We start from the raw sequence: 19,036 nt of genomic DNA, 5'->3' as shown, positions 1-19,036 counted from the left end.
AATAATCCCGCAGGGAGGAAATGAGCAGATATCGATGACTGTCCCTCGGATGAGCAGGTAGAAACAGTGTCTCTGAGACAGACAGACAGACAGTGAGAGCAGGCCGGGCGGGTCTGTGATGCTCCTCCGCTCTGGATTCTCTCCACCGCGCTCACAGCTGATGATCAAGGTCACCTTAGTTCGGTTTCCAAAGTCGCTCTTGACCCGGTCCAGTCCTCCTTCCCTTCAGCCATCTCCCTCTGTCTCTCTTCTCTGTCTCTCACTCTCTCCGGTGCCTCTCTCACCACCGTGAAGCCAGACAGGAGGAGAACAATAGGACGTCCAGCCAGCGCCTTCAAAATAAAAGCACTATTAGTGAACAGATTTTAACCCAGAAACCGAGAGAATTAATCCCCGGGGGATCTGGACAAAGATATTTACATTTTAAATAAATATGTCCTTTTCAAGCATATACACATTATCACAAAGCCCTGAATTTCCGATGTGATCAGATTTTTATGGAGGATAGTCACAAACAATGTCATATTCGGTAACAAGAAACTATGGAAAATAAGATTTAATGTCTATTTGGACAAAATGATAACATGATTTAGATTGATCTGATTTAATAATAATGATGATGATAATAATTGCCTTACATATAATGTCTGTCATACTGATTCTACTGATGGACTTTTTATGTATTGAGTTGTTTTATGAAGTGTATTTGTTGTTTTGTGTCTTTTGTGTATGGCCCAGGGGCGACAGGTACACATTTGCTGCTAGCTAACTCTCATGTAATTACTTGTTATTGTGTACTGTCCCTGTAAAAAAATAATAGTTTTTGGAAAAATAAGACTAGAATGTTTGTGCTTTTAATTTGAAAGCACCACTTTGCCTCTAACCACATCCTGGAGGACTCTATCTGACTTGACAGTCCTTCTCCCTGCTGTAACGCATCCATGATCCAGACACCCAATCCAGGAACCAACCCGTTCTGGACCGAGCATCAGTGACGTCACGAGCACCCATAACAGAAGGGGGACAGGCTGCCATTTATAAAACACATACATAATGAAGGAAACCCTGCTAAAAATGTCATCATTCACAGTTTTTGCTCATTTAATTTAATTCAGTTACATTTTTTTTCACTATATCAACAAATGGACTTCATGCCCCAGCTCATTATGCATCAAAATATCATTCCACACACATACTATACTGTGAGTAAACAGGTATTTTCTTTATTGACCACAGAGTAAACAGCAATGAAACTAACTCCCAGGAATCTGCAGTGATTGCCTCCCACTTTAGCTGGACTGGACAGAGAGGAGCCATTGTTCTCCAGAGACTAAACACAGCTGAGTCAGCATTCCTCACCCTCACCACCCTGGACCTGTCTACTCATTGACAATCTATGCTGAATGCTTTCTGTGACCAGCTTATTCAAAACTAAATTAGCCCTGTGCTCCATTGCTTTGTGATTGTACATTAGGGCATGTTATATCAGGTGACTAGCACTTCTAAGTAAAACAGACTTTAGTAACACAGCTTTGCATTCATGTATTTATACACTTTAACGTTGCACATCAACGGTGTACAGTGTGCACTCAGCCACCACCTGCTTGGAATAATAGAACTACACTGAACAAAAATATAAACGCAACAACAACTTTTGTTTTTGCTCCCATTTTTCATGAGCTGAACTCAAAGATCTAAAACTTTTTTTATATACACAAAAGACCATTTCCCTCAAATATTGTTCACAAATCTGTCTAAATCTGTGTTAGTGAGCACTTCTCCTTTGCCGAGATAATCCCTCCCACCTCACAGGTGTGGCATATCAAGATGCTGATTAGACAGCATGAATGTTGCACTGGTGTGCCTTAGGCTGGCCACAATAAAAGGCCAATCTGAAATGTGCAGTTTTGCTTTATTGGAGACGGCTTATGGTAGAGAGATGAACATTCAGCTCACGGGCAACAGCTCTGGTGGACATTCCTGCAGCCAGCATGCCAATTGCACGCTCCCTCAAAGCTTGCGACATCTGTGGCATTGTGCTGTGTGATAAAACTGAACATTTCAGTGTGGCCTTTTATTGTCTCTGGATACGACACGTATACGACAGCGTGTTCCAGTTCCTGCCAATATTCAGCAACTTCTCACAGCCATGGAAGAGGAGTGGACCAACATGCCACAGGCCACAATCAACAACCTGATCAACTCTATGCGAAGGAGATGTGAGGCAAATGGTGGTCACACCGGATAATGACTGGTTTTCTGGCAAAAAGGTTAAAGGGCTTTATTTAGATTACGATTACGATTATTATTTAGATTTAGATGGCACCAGACCCAATGTGTCAGAGCTAATACTAAAATCTTTCTTTTTCATTTTGTCCTGGATATACTGTGGGCTGCATGTGGTATAATATAAAAAAACATTTAATTATCTAATGTAATAAATAACATAATGGGTACTTTAGGTAGGCTATATTTAGGCGACTAAGGCTGAGTCCTTACCACAACAGCTCAGGTTCAAGTCCAGCTCCGGCTCTTTGCTGCATAACATCTTCTCTCTCCCCTTTCCTATCTGTCTTCTGCTGTCACCAAGAGTGTCAATTTGTGTTGAAAGGTGGAGGGGACATGAGGGCTCAGCAGAAAGAACATGTTTTTAACGGTCCTAACATCTCAGGCAATGTAAGGGGGGGTCAATGAGGTCAGAGTGGATCGTTAGGGCAGGAAAAGGAACTGCATAATGGCTCATTAGTCAACATTTCTCTGTGAAAGAGCACATTTTAAACTTCATTAAGCCTTTTAACAGTGATGGGGACAAAATCAGCCATTTTAAATAGTGGTGGTGGTGACATGTTTACATGTGTCCCTGTAGATGACATCTATGGCTGTCACAATCATAAAAACTACTCTTCAAAAAAAGTAGGTAACACTTCATAATAACCATCATTACAAAATGGCAGATTGATAATCAGACTAGTTAATAGTTGTTTCACTGTGAACAAACAATGAAATGCTTTATAAACCATTTATTAAAACACTTATAAACAGGGCCACACCTGAATAATGTTTCTAGATGAACTACACAGTGTTTATGAACAATATACAAAGTATTATATATATATATATATATATATATATATATATATATATACAAAGTATTATAATGGCTTATAAAGCATTTCCCTCAGACAGACTGGGGTCGCAGCAGGAGAGAGTGTAATTCAATCTTCCAGGAGCAGATGGCAGCAGAGGGCCTCTGAGCGCACCAGTGCAGCAGAGATGTTTGTGTTACATATACAGTACATCACAACAATGGGCTGTTGTTATTCAACATGATGAATGTCTACACGTGTCACTGATTCTCACGATTTCCCCGAGAGAAAAAGAAGCGCCATCGTACATTGATCCTCCTGAGTGTTGCGCTGTGTCGTGAACACAGGAGCGTCTTTTATGGGATTCAGTAACGAAGCTGTGGCCCTGCCCTGTAAGTAACACACACATCACAGCAGCGCGCTCCCAGCTGCTGTTATTACATGTGGGGTGTCTGCACAGAGAGCAGCAACTCAGCAAAGGACGCATGCCTTCATAATACTGTAAACACTGCATCCAACGAGGACACTTTTGCATAAGTTGTTGGTGCGTCGGGCTGATGCAGGCACTCGTCTGCCGTCCAGTTGTTGTGCAATCTTCGGGATCAGAGTTTGGAGACTTGCATCGACCTGTGTGAACCTTAACCTGCAGAGGACAGATGCCTGCGGAGGAGGAGGAGGGGATACCACCTCGTGCATTCCTTGGGCCAATGCAGGCCTGCTAAACATAGGACCTGACTGTAGACTGCAGCTGGACTCACTGTGTCGCCTGTCTGGTTTACTTTGCCTCCTGAACAACACCTCAGCTTTTTTTTTTATTGCCTGCTGCATGTTTACAACTCAGCCTCCTGCCTCCATCTCACCGCTGATCAGCTGGAGGAAACACAACCCAGTCTCTATAGTGACCTGAATTTCCCAAAATGAATTTCGACCAGGTCCTCTCTGCCATCGGGGGCTTCGGCAGGTACCAGAAGATTTTGTACATATGGATTTGTTTACCCAATGTCCTCCTCGCCTTCCACATGATGGCGAGCATCTTCACCGGAGCCACGCCGCCCTTTCACTGCCGGGACAGCTCCAGCCCAGGAGCCGGGAATCAGTCCTCCTTCCCCGGGGCGCTCAGCCTGAACTGGAGCTCCTCGGACTCCTCCTGCTTCTCCTCTGGCGTCCCGCTGCAGGACAACCGGACCGAGCGCGTCCCGTGTGGCCAGGGATGGGTGTACAGCACGGAGACCTTCCAGAGCACAGTGGTCACAGAGGTACAGTGTGATGCTGCACGTTACATACGATCTGTGTCACCTGAGAGGAACAGTGCGTCAACTTTATTTACAACTTGATGCTCCTGCATGGAAACAGCTGAAACCAGTTGTGTGATGCTAAAAAAAGACAAACAATATTGGAATAATAAACAGCAGCAACATATCACTGAGTATCATGGCTGCCATAGTTTTTACTCCTACACTTTGTACATAGCAGCCTATAGTGAGTGTACAAATGGCAGGTAAACCAAGTACCATACAGACAAACACGGTACAACAATCTAAAATAGACATTAAAACCAACATAAAACAGACATAGACAAGCAGCCACTGCTCCCTAATATCGGCACTGGCCCCAGAATCCAGTATCAGTGGGGCTCTGCTATAAATTTACCAGACAGATATGAGAGTGGTATTGATTTTCTCATAACTTTTGCCATGAAAACAAATGAGGGTATTCCTCACAACAGGCTCCAGCGTGTAGGATTTAGTGGCGTGGCTGCAAATTGCAACCAGCTGAACACCCCTCATCTCATCCTCCCCTGTGGTGGATGCGTAAAATGTGAAAAATGTGAAAAGCGCTCTGTAGAGCCAGTGTTCGGTTTGACTGTTCTGGGGTACTTGTAACATGGCGGTGACAAAATGGCGGAGTATATGTAAAAGGACCCACTCCCTCTGTAGATATGAGAGGCTCATTCTGAGAATTTCTCATTCTTTTTCTCCCCCTAAATCCTCCTAAATACTACACACTAGACCTCTAAATGTACCCTTATCAAGCCCTGTAGGGAAATTCGTTCCCTCCACACAGCCACTGTGCAGCGCTCAGGGACCAACTGCAGTTTTAAGACGATGCCTTGGGAAAGAGCACTGACAGGGGAACTAACCAGACACACATGGTGAGGGAAACCCTAACAGATGCAGGGTTTACAAGTATGCAAACTCCCTACAGAAAGGCTCTATTTCTTTTTTGTGTGAGGCGGCAGTGCTAATCATTGATCCATTTTGCTGCCGGGTCTCACCTTTACACAAGAGCTATTAATTAACACAGTGAAGCACACCAAGGACTAATTTTTGAGTAACACAGACACACAAGTGATTCCTGCTTGAACCCCTGCACAGGCGCCACAGGTTTATTTCTTGTGTATGCTCCACCATCCCCTCCTCCTTCTGTTTGCGTATTTTCTTCTACAGTGGGATCTGGTGTGCGACAAAGCCGGACTGAACAGTCTCGGTTCGTCTATCTACATGTTCGGCCTGTTGGTGGGCTCTGTGGTGTTTGGGGCCATGGCTGATAGGTAGGTTTTATTTCCTTCTCTTATCCTGGAGCCCTTTAACCTCTGACTGTGTGGACAGACACCACAAACGTTCAGATTCCTCTGCATCAAAGCATTGCTGCAGGGGCCGAAACTGTTGGGATCTTTAGCATATGGTTGCCATGTGTAAGTAGGGCAATCGACACATCCTGCTGGCTGAGTTTGAAGGGCTACACAGTCTAGGATTGGCTGACACTGTTTCTTTCTAATTGGATTGTATTTATAGATGATGTCCGTGCCTCAAACATGGTACAATGTAAAAATATTCTAAAATATTCATTTTTTTTCATTAAGGTGGATGCTAAAACACTCAAATTCCTGAAGTTGTGTGACAATAGGTGTGGCAGTCTTCGCACACTAATGCTACATAGTGCCTGTATAACCTGCTCTCACCCTGTCACAGTCACAGCGGTTTGGTTATCCACTCATTTATGCATGTGCTTGGAGAGCAGACTCATGTCCACGGCTTATCTCTCTATGCAAGGTACGGCCGGCGCTTCATCCTTCTGCTGTCCATCGCTCTTCAGACTGTGTTTGGAGTCGCTGTGGCCTTTGCACCCAACTTCACCGTCTATGTGATCCTTCGCTTTTTAGTGGGCACCACCATATCCGGAGTCATCATCAATGCCTTTGTACTCGGTACTAACAAAACACAAATACGCACTCAAACACAAGCATGACGAGATGTGAGAGCATAACTGCATTTCCTAAATTAAAGGACAAATTTAACCAAAAAATTAAAATGTAGTCATTATCTCATCCTCCCCATGGGAATGGAAAGTCAGGTGAAGTTGCAAAAGTTACATCTCATTTGTTACTTATATGTCAGACTTGGAGATATTGTACTTTAAATGTCTCATGCTTTTTTGTGCTATTTTTGCCCAATCCCAACACAAACCCTTGCCACTTCTTCCGCTACCTTAAAGCTCCAAACCACCACCACCCCAGTTAACCCTCTCCCCATGATCTCCTCTCCTCTCCAAAACCTGCACTGTTTTTCCAAAGGTACTGAGTGGACGTGCACCAAGAGGCGCATGCTAGCCGGTATCACCACCGACTACGCATTTGGTCTGGGCTACATGCTGCTAGCCGGCATAGCATACTTGATACGAGACTGGAGGAAGCTGCAGCTTGCTATATCAGCCCCGGGCTTCCTGCTCATCTTCTATATATGGTGGGAAATTTAAATGGTGTCTGGACATTAGATCCACTGTGTACTCATACATTTCTATGACATGAGGACATGAATGCCCTCTTTGTGATGCTCCTTTCCTCTCTCTTCTCATTTCTGGCACTTGCTTTTACCTGTGTCCACCCTCTCTCCACTCCCGTCTCTCCCTGTTTGCTCTCTCTATCTCCTGTCAGGGTGCTTCCTCAGTCTGCCAGATGGTTGTTGGCCAACAACAGAAGTGAGGAAGCCATCGCACTCCTCCGCAAGGCAGCTCTTGTCAACGGCCGGGTCTTACCTCCTGCTGTGCAAGTGTGTCATTCTACTCCTTACATACAGTATGACCTGTTGAGGTCTAATATTTTGTGAAAGGATAAGGATGGTGTTACTCTTTATTGTTATTATTGTCAACAAACACATGAGAAGACTGAAACTAGCAATGTGTTAGTCTTCTCAACACTCACCAGATCAATACCGATCTGTATGGTAAATAGGCTACAGCCAGCAGCCAGTTAGCATAGCTTAGCAGGAAGATGGGAAATAGTGAATTTGTTTGGGTCCTCTGTGTGCTGGTGAGTACTTCTGGATAGTTTATGTTGGATTATCTAAAAAAAACCACAGTGCTCATGTTCATGGCGATGTAGGAACATGTCACTCAGTGAAATGTACGTGTTTTTAATAGTTTTAGACAACATGGCACAGAAGATTAAGCTATATCAGGCTGTGACTCCACTGTTAGTGGAATTCATTTTTGTTTTTTCATTGGACAGCCTAATCTCTTGAAGTGTTTGGTTTACTTGTGTCCAGGTTGAGAAGATTTTAGGTGGAGGGAAGCAGAGTCATTCAGTGGTGGATCTCGTACGAACTCCTCAGATGAGGAAGAGGGCTCTCATCTTGTTCTACATCTGGTAAATAGCTTTTTAGGGGTTTTTCAATACGGTAACAAATCAACTTCTTTATTACTTTAACCATTTCCTTTCTCTCTCTTTCCTCCTCTGTCTGTATCCCTGTTCCCCAGGTTTGTGAATGTGCTGGTGTATTACGGCCTCTCATTGGGTGTATCCAGGTTGGGGACAGACCTCTACATGACTCAGTTTGTGTTTGGGTTGATCGAGGTCCCAGCTCGTTCGATCGTCCTGCTCGTGCTGCCCTTTAGTCGCAGATTCTCCCTAAGTGGATTTCTGGCTGTTGGAGGGATCGCCTGTCTGCTCATGCTCGCTGTCCCTGCAGGTAGGACGGACACTGTGTATTTATTCTGACAGGAAGATCAACTTTCTACAAATGTACTTTTTCCCAATGTGTTTCAGGGCTTTAATAATTTCCCTCCCTCTGTCTGTAGATCAGCCCAATGTCCTGGCTGGTCTTGCCATGGTAGGGAAGTTCGGTATAACAGCTTCCTTTGCTGTAATCTATGTGTACACTGCAGAGATATTCCCCACTGTGCTTCGGTAAGAACTGTCATTACAGTTTTAAAGGAGACATATTATGCTCGATGTCAAGTTCATAATTTTATTTTGGGTTACTGCTAGAATATGCTTGCATGCTTTAAAGCTCAAAAATCACATACATTTTCTCATACTTTCCTGTGCTGCAGCACTGTATTCACCCCCTGTCTCAAACGCTCTGTTTTAGCTACTGTCTCTTTAAGACCCCCCTTCCAAATACCCAGTCTCCTCTGATTGGTCAGCTAGTACACACCTGAGCCAACACCACTAACAACAACAGAGCAGCTGTGCTAAATTAATTTGTATCTGCCTAACCAGCTACTAGGCATAAATTGTGCGAATCTGTGACTCTGTGACATAGTGTGATGTCACAAAGTCACAAAATTAAAGGCGGGACTACTGACGAGGCGTTTCAGCTACAATGTTTTCTGTGGGAGAAAGCAGCTTCTGTTGGTGCGGACTTTGACCTTTTTAACTTTAAAGACCTTTTACATGCACAAGAACCATAACAAACTGAAGGAAAGGAAAGAAAAGGACAAAATGAAATTGAAGCATAATGAGTCTCCTTTAATTACTTTTTAATTACAGTTGTAAGATCTTTGTGGGTGATACCTTCAACTTTTTCCTTGTGTACCTACAGGCAAACAGGAATTGGTGCATCCTGTATGTTTGCAAGGATGGGTGGCGTGTTAGCACCCTTAATAAACATGCTTCATAACCACAGCTCCACTACACCTCTGCTCATCTTCGGTACCTCCCCGCTGCTGGGTGCTATCCTCGCCCTGGCACTGCCTGAAACTGCTGACAGACCTCTTCCTGACACAGTGGAGGATGCAGAGAACTGGGACACGACGTATGACAATTTCACTTTTGTTTCCACAGGGGTGGGATTATTGCTTCATTTAGGTTGAAGGTTAGAGTACACAGTTTCTTTGTGTCCTTGCTGCTCAGCCTCTATGACCCTGAGCAGAACCTCAAAGCTCTGTATGTTCCCATGTGAAGACCCAACTTCTGCAAACAGCTTATTGTGTACTTTTATTTTGTCTCCTGCAGCTCACCTCCCAGCCCTGAGAAGAAGAACCCTGAGATGTCTGAGGATTTCAGCCAATCAGCCAGCAGCACAGAGGAGCAGGAGCTACGACATCTAGCAAGCCAGGCTTAAGTGTGTATAAAATGATACGCATGTTCCATCATCACATATCATACAGTCTCAACTCTGTTACCAGATATAGTACTTCACATAACATCCTCTATGCAATTACATGTCAGGATATGATTGAGAGCTCTATGCAAGAAAGCCAAACATATTTCACCACCAAACCAGCATGCAGGTGTGCACGCACACGCACACAAAGCAGGCATTCATATATGCTGCCAAGGCAAATCAACAGCCTACTGTTTCACCAGCTGCAGGTAAACACCCGAAGAAGTCAGGAATAAATTGGCGCCTTTTGCAATCTTGTGCATTTCTCAAATGTTTACACATTTCTTACAGTTTTGAGAAGTGGTTTGATATATTTTACACACAGAATGCAAATTGTATTTGTATATATTTATAAATCTACAGGCATCAGCGCAGATCTGTGCTGATTTGAAGAATCAGATCAGATGGGAAGACTTTAAGAGGCTGCCATTCCCTCTCTAATGCAGTACACATGTACGCTTACATAAGTCCCATTGTGCAACTATTGCTACCACATCATATTTTTAAGGACTGAATGATTTATTACATTTTGTGCATTCAGTAAAAGCACAATATTTTTGTATACAAGTGAACCATGTCTGTGGATTGTTTGTGAAGTATATCTTTGTTGTGACTCCACCACTTTTACACATTAAAGTGTGTTTACAGGTCTTGGGGAGTACCACTGCATATGTGGAAAAAAAGTAGTATAAAGCCTTTTGTGGCTCTGGAGGAAGCTGCAAGAAGAAGTGTCGAATAAAAAAGGCATTATCGCTGTGTTGATTTCGGTAATTCGTTTTTTAAAGGTCCAGAATGACTTCAAAAGTCTTACATAAGTGCAATAAAATCGCAGTGTTTCAAAACTTGACGCCTACATTACCCACAATGCACCTAAGCTGCTGAGTGACATCATGCTTATATCATACTCCCTACGTACCTGTAAATACGATTTGATGTGTAAAATTGGTGGAGTTACCCTTTAATGCTGTATTGAACAAGCAACTGCCTCGTTTTCTATGTTCTCATTCTCAAGCCAAGAGAAATAAAACTAGTCTAGTGAAGTTGCATGCACTAGTTAACTTAATTATACCCAATGTAGCCTTTTATTAGATTGTTGTAGGTCATTTGTAGTTTTGTATGGACGACGTGACTCATCAGCATGTGAAGAGAACATCTGATTTCAGCATTGTTTGCTGAAGTTTCTCTTTTTTATTATATTTACTCATACTCAGATGTAAAATGACTCATTATGATGACTTGGATCTGTGAAATATCTACTATACTTGACATTTTTATAAGCATTGAAGGGCTGTTACTGTTATATAACTTAGTGCTACATAAATAAGGCATGGATCAGAAGCACCAGTCATGTAATATGCTATGTTACTCAGGCAAAACTCATTTGATTCTTCGAAATCTATAATACCTATAGCAAATAAATGTAAAGCCAGTATGCTTTGAATGCATAAAATGTATATGTGGTGGGGATAACCTGTTATTCCACTGCATGGGTTTAGAAAAGCATGCCTTACTGCTGCCCAGCATGCAAGTTTGTTAGGTTAACAAGGCATGTCACAGAAGCCAAATAATGGGAAACTTTCCAGTTTCTTTATTGTTTTGATTCCAGCTCAGTCCATTTTAATGCAACAAATCATAAAGTAGGAGAACAAGTGAAAATGTGTCACAAAAAGTACTTTGTAAAACTGAAATGAAGGCACTGTAGCTGTGTGCCACCAGCAATAAACCTGTTCAAACCATGTCTGAAAAAGAACTTCTTCTGTGCGGCATCTCAATTCATTGTGTTCATTCAACTGCAACATTTAACACATTATTATCATCAAGCAGCTCAGTTTGATGTGATAACCACACCTCAACACATCCAGCATTAGGCCTCATTCATCCTCAGGCACTCACATAGTGGCATTAACACAGAGTCATATAGAGAGGAAATGGGCTAATCTAGGCCAGTGTAACATAAGTAGAATCAGTGGTGACGCCACAGTTGTTATCCTTCATAGACATGAGGATGTAGCCGTCGTTGCCCCAGTAGGTGGACCATGAGTTCTTTACCAACCAGTATGGCTCCCCGTTCAGGGTGCCGTATCCCACTGCAAGCACAGCATGGTCCAAATCATCAGTGGTGTTACCTAGAAAACACAAGAAGATGATGATTATAGAGACAAAAAGACTGCTGTTGATGTAAAATGTATGAATGTATGTAACTTACCACAAGCAGGTTCATAGTAGACGCCGTGGCTGTAGAAAACAAATGATCGATGTGAAGCATCGATACTGACAGCCGCCGGGCCGTTTTTATAGAGCGCCAGTTTAAGGGCTTCTTCACTTCCTGATGTGACGTTGGTGTAGCTTTGGATCTTTGCAGTCAGCTGAGACGAGTTGAAATGGCAAAATCCATTCTGTTCACATGGAAACAGAGCATTTAATACTATTAATTTATCACTGACTCCACGCAGACACAAACCTTTAAATAGCTTTCAAACAAAACTAACTTAAACCCAACTATGAGAAGTTATTTCAGCTGGTTAGACCTTGGTTATCTACCCAGTTGTCAGTTATTTCAGAGGTGTTTATTTCTGTACATTAGCTGGACAGCGAACCTGTAGGAAAGACTAAGAAAACTCCTTAAGGTGCCTTGATATAGGATATTTCTTGGACATGTCGACAGCGTGCGTGAGAGTGTTTCATTTCCTGTCATTCTTAAAACCCACTATAATAGGTTTCCATGCAGTGCTATTCAATGTGGTCATTACAGGTTATTTTTGCTCACCATTCCCATGTAGGCTCCGTAAGTCTCTGTTGTGGCGATGCCTCCATGTTTCATGATCCACTCGTACGCTCTCCACTCCTCCCCTCCATCACAGCCGTTATTGCCGAAACCCCAGGAACAGTCCACCAGCATCTGCTGAGACAGAACCTGCAGGGAGCCCGTCTAAAAGGCAAGAGCAAAAACATGATCACACTCCACACACAGATTAGCAACATATCCAGCTCTGCACCAATCACACTCTGAAACACAACACAGGTTTCATCAGCGTTGGTATCTTATGGCAAATGGCTTAATAAAACACTTAATCAGACAAGAGAAGAGGCTGAGGAGGGCAACATGAGACAAAAACAATGATGTTTTATTTTTACACCAGCTGTTGTTTGCAGGTTGCTAGGCAGACGCTGTGAGATCACGAAGAAGTATATTTGAAATTGACCCCTGGGGACTGGCTCTGTTTATGAAGCTGCCTTTGGGGATGGAGGGGGGGTGCTGCAACATGCAGGTTGCTTCCTGCTGCTACGCTGCATGCTGGCAAAAGCACAAAGCCAAACTGCTGGGACTCCACAACAGTATTTTCTCCTGGAAGAATTCAAGTGAACTTGCAAGCACTGTACCAATTAGTGGAGTACTCTTATGTGGACTGATTATTTTTGATGACTGACAAATCCCATTCGTAACTTCAATAAAACATAAGGTTCAACACTGAACGGCTGGATATGCTTGCTTCTCTCCATTTCCTATTATTGACAAGGAAAAAAGAAAATGACTTAGAGACTAAAATACTTTTTTTTTTTTTTAAATCAAGTTGTGGTGGGATATTGTCAAAATTGTTGGCCTTTTAAACGTTATAAGATTAGTTACAGATGTTATCAATGGAAAAGGGGGTCATGTAAGGACCTAATAAGCTTCAGCTCACAATACCCCTCCTTTTCTCCAATTACATAGCACTCCACCAGCACATTACCCTCTGCCCAGAAGAACACTTCTTAATGACTTACGGCCTTATTAAAATAAATATAATTAAAATAATGTTATATTTTAATAATAACCAGCCACCTCCCAAATGTTTTTCTCATTTTTCCACTGCAGTCAGCCACCTACCTATTTATCAGCCTATCAATAGGCCGCTACTTGCCCACGGCAAGACACACAAAATCAAGGGTGTGTGAGAGAATTTGGTCACTTCAATGGGGTGCCATCAATCCCATAATAAACCATCCAACGTTTGGATCGAGTTGCTTGGCAACACGGTAAAAGGAATGCCTTTGAGCTCTGCCTTGCACGGGATGGAGGCAGGCCTAAGCTGACAGTCACTGAGCTTTATTCCTTCACACACACTGTCAAGTCTGTCTGACCTGAGTGAATGCAACACAATGAACCCTATTGTGGAGCCGCCCCTCTTCTAAAGAAGAGGACTTGTTTGCTCACAGGGATGTTTTTCTTAAGTTAAATGCAAGGAAAATGAACTGTACCTCAAATGAAGAGCATCAAATGCAGATCTGTGCAGGAATAATTGATAATCATTCCTGTAGATTTTTACCCCAAAACATCCTCATCCCCCCCCCCCCCCCCAACTCTTGGTTTATTTATTATTGCAAATAAAACTGAAAACAAAAACTAAAAACTATTTTGAAACTTGTCACTGGAATGTACCATACTTCACCTCAAACCTGCCCTTTAACCTTTAATTCACATTATTCTCTTTGTTTCAGTTTGATGAGCTGTATTTTCCTGGCCGAATAACCCACTCCTTTACAGCTAGAGGGATTATTAAAATTACATCTAGTTGATTCTTAAATATCTAAAAAGATGCCCATAACAGATAACATAAGTGCGATGCAAATCAACCAAACATGAGCCGCCATGTCCATGCTGAACATCTGTGGCTTCAAAGAGCATAAGAAAGTAGCATGGTCTACACTGGAACTTGGCCAGTGACTATGGAAGGAGCTGCTTTTCATCCTTTCACCTTTAGGAAGAGAGCGCCCTCTACTGATCCAGTGGTGGCGAAGCTCCAGCAGGAGCCGCAGATGGCCTGGTCCTTCACTGGCGTCACAGCGCCTGAAGGAGAAGAGCGGTAAAAACTAGGATGTCCTGCCAGGCTAACGCATCTTTGGTTAACATTTAAAGTGTATACACGCACCGTAAAGCCTCCAGTCAAGTGACTCAGGTGCTTGCACCCCTTTGTAACTCTGCAAGGGGAAGGGGAGGCCTCTGTTTGGGGTCTTCCCTCGTTTCCTACCCCTCATGGTGGCCAGCTCGGACATGGTGCGATCTGACAGAGAGTTCAGAGCCAGAGTGAAGGACAGTCCTGCTCTGTTCTTGGAGTGGACATACCTAGAAAACAGTCACCAGAAACCCTTCAGTTCAAACTTGATCTATATCCGTGATGAATTGCAGTTGAGAATTAATCACATTTATCGTGCTGCAGCAACACATCCCATCAGTATTTAATGTTCGTCTCACCGGAGATTATGAATAAAAGCGTGCTCCCTTTTCTCATGTTCTCTTTCATCGCCGTACTGACGCTGGAACTTGTCCTTGAAATGGTCGAACATGCGCTGCGAGTGGCCCGACGCCGAGGTGTGGATGAGATCTTTCATGGGATTGGCCAACATGTGGTGCTCCACTCCTGGACCGGGAAATCCCCCACAGCTCATCCCTGCAGCAGAGAAATTGACAGAACAGAAAAGGGTTTTTCCTCTTTAAATGTTTCTAAAGCGTCTTGACGTATGGACAGAGACAGCAGAGCACAAACCTTCAGGCAGCGAGAAGACTTTTGGGTCCACATGAGGGCTGAACTCTTTGTAGTCCACCAAGTATTTATCATAATGTGACCCCAGCAGCGTGTTGTATCCCATCATCTCATAATGAAGGGGTACGGCAGGATCTTCTTTAGGATCTGCACTTCTCTCAGAATGCGTCACCCACAGTGTGTATGTGTTCTTCTTGTTACCCACAGTGGTCACGTTCTGCCAGACTTCACACAGGGAACCTCCATAGTACTCCATCCTCAGGAACTATGGGAGGATTAACATTGTGAGTGTTTTGAAAACAGAAATAAATCACACTCAGTACAATTGTAGTGTAACAGACTCTATGTAAGATGGCAGGGAGTGTTACACTAGTTTCTGTGACAGTTGAAATGCAAACCAGATATGCAAAGGTGCAGCAGATACTTACACTTCTTATCCGTCTACTCAGGTTCAGGCCGCTTTTACATTGTAATGGGTCATAGAACATGTTGCAACATGAGAAGTAAGTAGCTTTTCTTCAGTAATTCTTTCCTGGACTGTAAAATAATCAAGGATCTGTCCTGACGCCATGCAAACTGCTAAAGGTCAGCAAGTTTGTTTATGGTGAGAAGACTAATGTCACGTGCTGCACAGAGCTTTATTTTCCACACAGACAGACCTGGAAGCCCTGCACATCGGGCAGCGACGCCTGCGGTGTGACTGCTTCATCCTTTGTTCCGTTCGCCTGGAAACACTTCATCACATTCTGCTCCACCTCTGTGGTCTCAGGAGTGATTTTATAGGAAACGCCCCACTGCTGCTCCGCCCCCAATTGATATGTCGACACTTGGCCTGTTGATGATCAATGCGATAGATGTTAAAAGTGAAATCATTGGCTTGTTTATTCTTATGGTGCAATCACATACACAATCAGTAAAAGCCTTAGTTATTGCACTGATTTATTTACCAATTTATACTCAACCCATTTCATTTAAAACAGGTGCTACATTTTTGAAGCCAAGGACGCCTTAGCTGATAGAGAGACTGAGCAGAGCCCCCGTACTACATTAATTGTATAAAATTATATCGCATATTTAATGGCGCCTACAATAATGTGTAACGTGGCATGTATGAACAAGTCAGCAGCAGTTGTAGCATGGCTAATGTTAGCCTCACTGGCCTCATCTTCTCTAATCTCTCCACCGGTTTCTAAGGTGGAGGGTGTGTCACTTCATCTGGAAAGTCTCTTGCTCTGTACACTATAAAATAATCTATCGTACCTCACAAAAATTATCCCCACACTTGGTAATAATACAACTAACTGGCCAATGGGTTTCAATAATATGAAGTCAGGTGGCTAGTCCTCTGTTATGGACAGGGACCACGGAGTGATTTAGTGAAAGGTAAAGTCAGCTTGCACAAGAGATTGCGCAAGGAATCATGGGTAGAGTATCACTTATGTTGTGTAAAGGATTATTTTTGTTCTGAATTTATCTTTGCAATAGCCTTTGGTGGATTCATGTTGATGCGTATTCTCAGACAAATATCAGATAATATACTATAATTCAATGCGTGTTTAGCTAATTTCTCTCTCAAACACAAGTCTGCTAATCATGGGTCCGATTTGGCTTTCAGTATTTGGTGTGGCTTTATTATCCACACCAACTTATGTCTCTAGAGTCTAGGGGAGAGAGAGAGATTTAATTGGTTCGAGTATCATTTTTAAACAAAGCTAGCAATTAATTCTACAGACTGGTTGTGAATGCTGGTCTGAGGTCAGTATGTCAGAGCACCACACTTGGCAGAGAAGAGGAAAGTATGTTTACATTCTGTACACAAGTTTAAAGCTTTATATTATCTATCATATGACAAATGTTCAGCTTCTCCCTTGTAATATTGCTGTAACTATCAAAGTGATGCTACAGTGTGTCATGTGCTCGTTTTAGCTTTGGCTGCCAGATATAGGCTGTAAAAAAAGTAACTCATGACTTCAGTATTCACTTTCTCACTCTGATTTAAGTTATTGTGGCTACTTCTTATTACTTACTCAAAGTAACAATAGGCCTAATGTGCAGTGTTTTGGCTGCTTTATCCACCTGTGGTAAAGATTTTACTGTTTTGTGAATGCATGTATTTGCTTTGTGAGGGTTATGATAAAGTTACATACATAGTTACCACACAATATAAACATGCCACTAGGTACATGTAGGTACATTGAAAGCCAAAGAAAAAGAAGTTGTCCACAAAATAAAATACTGAAATAAAAACCCTCAACATGATCAGGGTGGTTAGGAAACAAATGAGACAACAACACAGCACATACAGTAAGTGGTCACATGAGTATGTAACCTGAGTCAACAGTAAAGTGCTTACTCATTCTTTTTCACTTCTTTGTTTTTGTACTTAGTGCTTCTGTTCTGCTCTGCTCACTTTTGTCTGACACATCAGGCACTCAGTTTCACATCACTGATCCAGCCAAGCAGGAAAATAACTACAGAGTCAGGTTTGAGAGGAACAGTCAGAGGGTCAGGGGGTTTTCTTACCATGGTAGTAGTCTATTCGGCTGGACTTTGCCGCTAGGTCTAGCCAGGCCTCGAATGGCTCCTTGATTTCAGCATAGGGCAGAGAGATCACTCCTGCAATGGAAATGTGAAATAGTTAAGCAAGGAGGCCAAATGTTAAAGAAAACATGCCGCTAGTGTGTAATCTGATGTTGTTCTTACCTTTGACATGATAGCTGTTACCAAAATTTGGAAGAGAAGGGACTGCTTTTCCCTCTGCAGCTGAAAACAAACATAAGAAATGTCGCTGTACTAAAAATGCATTTTCAGCAGTGTTCCTGATCTTATCTATTTACTTCTTATGAAGACAAACACAATGACTGTTAGTGGATGGTCGGGAATATGGACAGCAGTCCTTGGATTTGTTTGCTCTGACTGTGTGTCCTTATCACTTGCAAAGAGGCAAACACCTGCTAGAAAAGGTTGCATTTAAGCCAATGTTGTATTCTTTCATCTTACATGCACCGATGAACTGACACTTTTGATGAGCCATGTTATAGAGAAATGTAAGCTTTCACACCTACACTGTCCACAAGCTCAGTTATGGAACAACTGAGGGAATAACGTTACAACAGAGGGGCTTATGACAGATAGTTATAAATCAGACAACACAGTGTTGCAAGGATTACTGCAAGTACACCGATTTAAAGAGTAGATTCAACAGTGTCGCTCGGGATCATAAGCCATATTTTAGGATGTATGCCGCCTTCCTGATAAGCAAGCCAACTCTAAATGGACACTTTTTTGACTGAAGTTTGGTGTGACTTCCTCTGCATTGAACAACACGTATCAAGAACAGAAGCAGACATACTTTGCTGAGTATCAGAGGGTTGTATAATGTGTATTCGCGGCTGTACATGAACTAAATTACTTGAACGTACTTCTTCAGTAACCTGAACAATAACTATCATGAAAAGACCACGAAATAACACTGCTAGCTTCTGTTATAGCATGTTGCTAGCTAACTGGACACAAGATGTGGCGAGTTTAAAGCATTTCCTTACCTATAACAGCCCACAGAAGAACAGCAGCAATGTAGAAGCACATTGTTTCCACTGTGAGATAAGAAAAATGCAGTAAAAGGAAGCGGGTCAGACAAAACTCACACAAAAACGCATGACTCTGCTACGGCTCTCCAAAACAGTAATTAAATAACCAGCTGCGAACACGTCTTCATTTAACCAATCACACTGTGGCGCGGAAGGGTTTCCTCCAATCAGATGCGAGAGGAGGGGTTTACTGCGCGACTGTCATGTGATCTGTGTCATATGACCAAAGGGCTGGTTATAGATTTAAGGAAAGGATAGTACAGTCATCCACGTTAGCAAAGGTTTTGTGTAGCCTGTAGGACTTTGAAACGATCAGTGATGCCTTAATTGTGTTTATGATACTTTAGACACATGCAGGACTTTGCCAACAGTGAAAGTTGTGTGACTATTCAGCAGAAATTGGAGCTATACACCTTTAGAGCTCTTACAAGATTCTTCTCCCACATTTTCTT

At 42.7% G+C, this 19,036-nt stretch overlaps 2 protein-coding genes across 3 annotated transcripts; one reads left to right on the top strand and one right to left on the bottom strand.

The window, feature by feature from the left end:
• The first annotated feature begins 3,207 nt into the window (after positions 1–3,207).
• LOC311272947 (solute carrier family 22 member 13) lies at positions 3,208–11,154 on the top strand. Of its 2 annotated transcripts, XM_084379730.1 has the most exons (10): positions 3,208–4,342; positions 5,534–5,637; positions 6,140–6,294; positions 6,661–6,829; positions 7,021–7,135; positions 7,631–7,731; positions 7,842–8,053; positions 8,163–8,271; positions 8,909–9,121; positions 9,322–11,154. In XM_084379730.1, the coding sequence occupies exons 1-10, from the start codon at positions 4,004–4,006 to the stop codon at positions 9,428–9,430; spliced, it is 1,626 nt and encodes a 541-aa protein (XP_084235856.1). In that variant the 5' UTR covers positions 3,208–4,003; the 3' UTR covers positions 9,431–11,154. The 2 variants fall into 2 exon arrangements, with proteins under 2 accessions (XP_084235856.1, XP_084235857.1); XM_084379731.1 differs by lacking the exon at positions 9,322–11,154 and having other exon boundaries at positions 8,163–8,194; positions 8,909–9,115.
• LOC311272946 (digestive cysteine proteinase 1) lies at positions 11,038–18,697 on the bottom strand. The gene is made up of 11 exons (XM_084379729.1): positions 18,540–18,697; positions 17,698–17,757; positions 17,518–17,610; positions 15,654–15,826; positions 14,998–15,259; positions 14,706–14,901; positions 14,383–14,576; positions 14,209–14,300; positions 12,240–12,401; positions 11,679–11,868; positions 11,038–11,598 (listed from the first exon to the last, which is right to left on the bottom strand). The coding sequence occupies exons 1-11, from the start codon at positions 18,580–18,582 to the stop codon at positions 11,411–11,413; spliced, it is 1,653 nt and encodes a 550-aa protein (XP_084235855.1). The 5' UTR covers positions 18,583–18,697; the 3' UTR covers positions 11,038–11,410.
• Positions 18,698–19,036: the final 339 nt, after the last annotated feature.

Source organism: Pagrus pagrus (assembly GCF_965226575.1).
Source record: "Pagrus pagrus genome assembly, chromosome: 17".
Classification (NCBI taxonomy): Eukaryota; Metazoa; Chordata; class Actinopteri; order Spariformes; family Sparidae; genus Pagrus; species Pagrus pagrus.
Note: the sequence above shows the minus strand (reverse complement) of the source record. Positions and strands in the feature narration are given on the sequence as shown.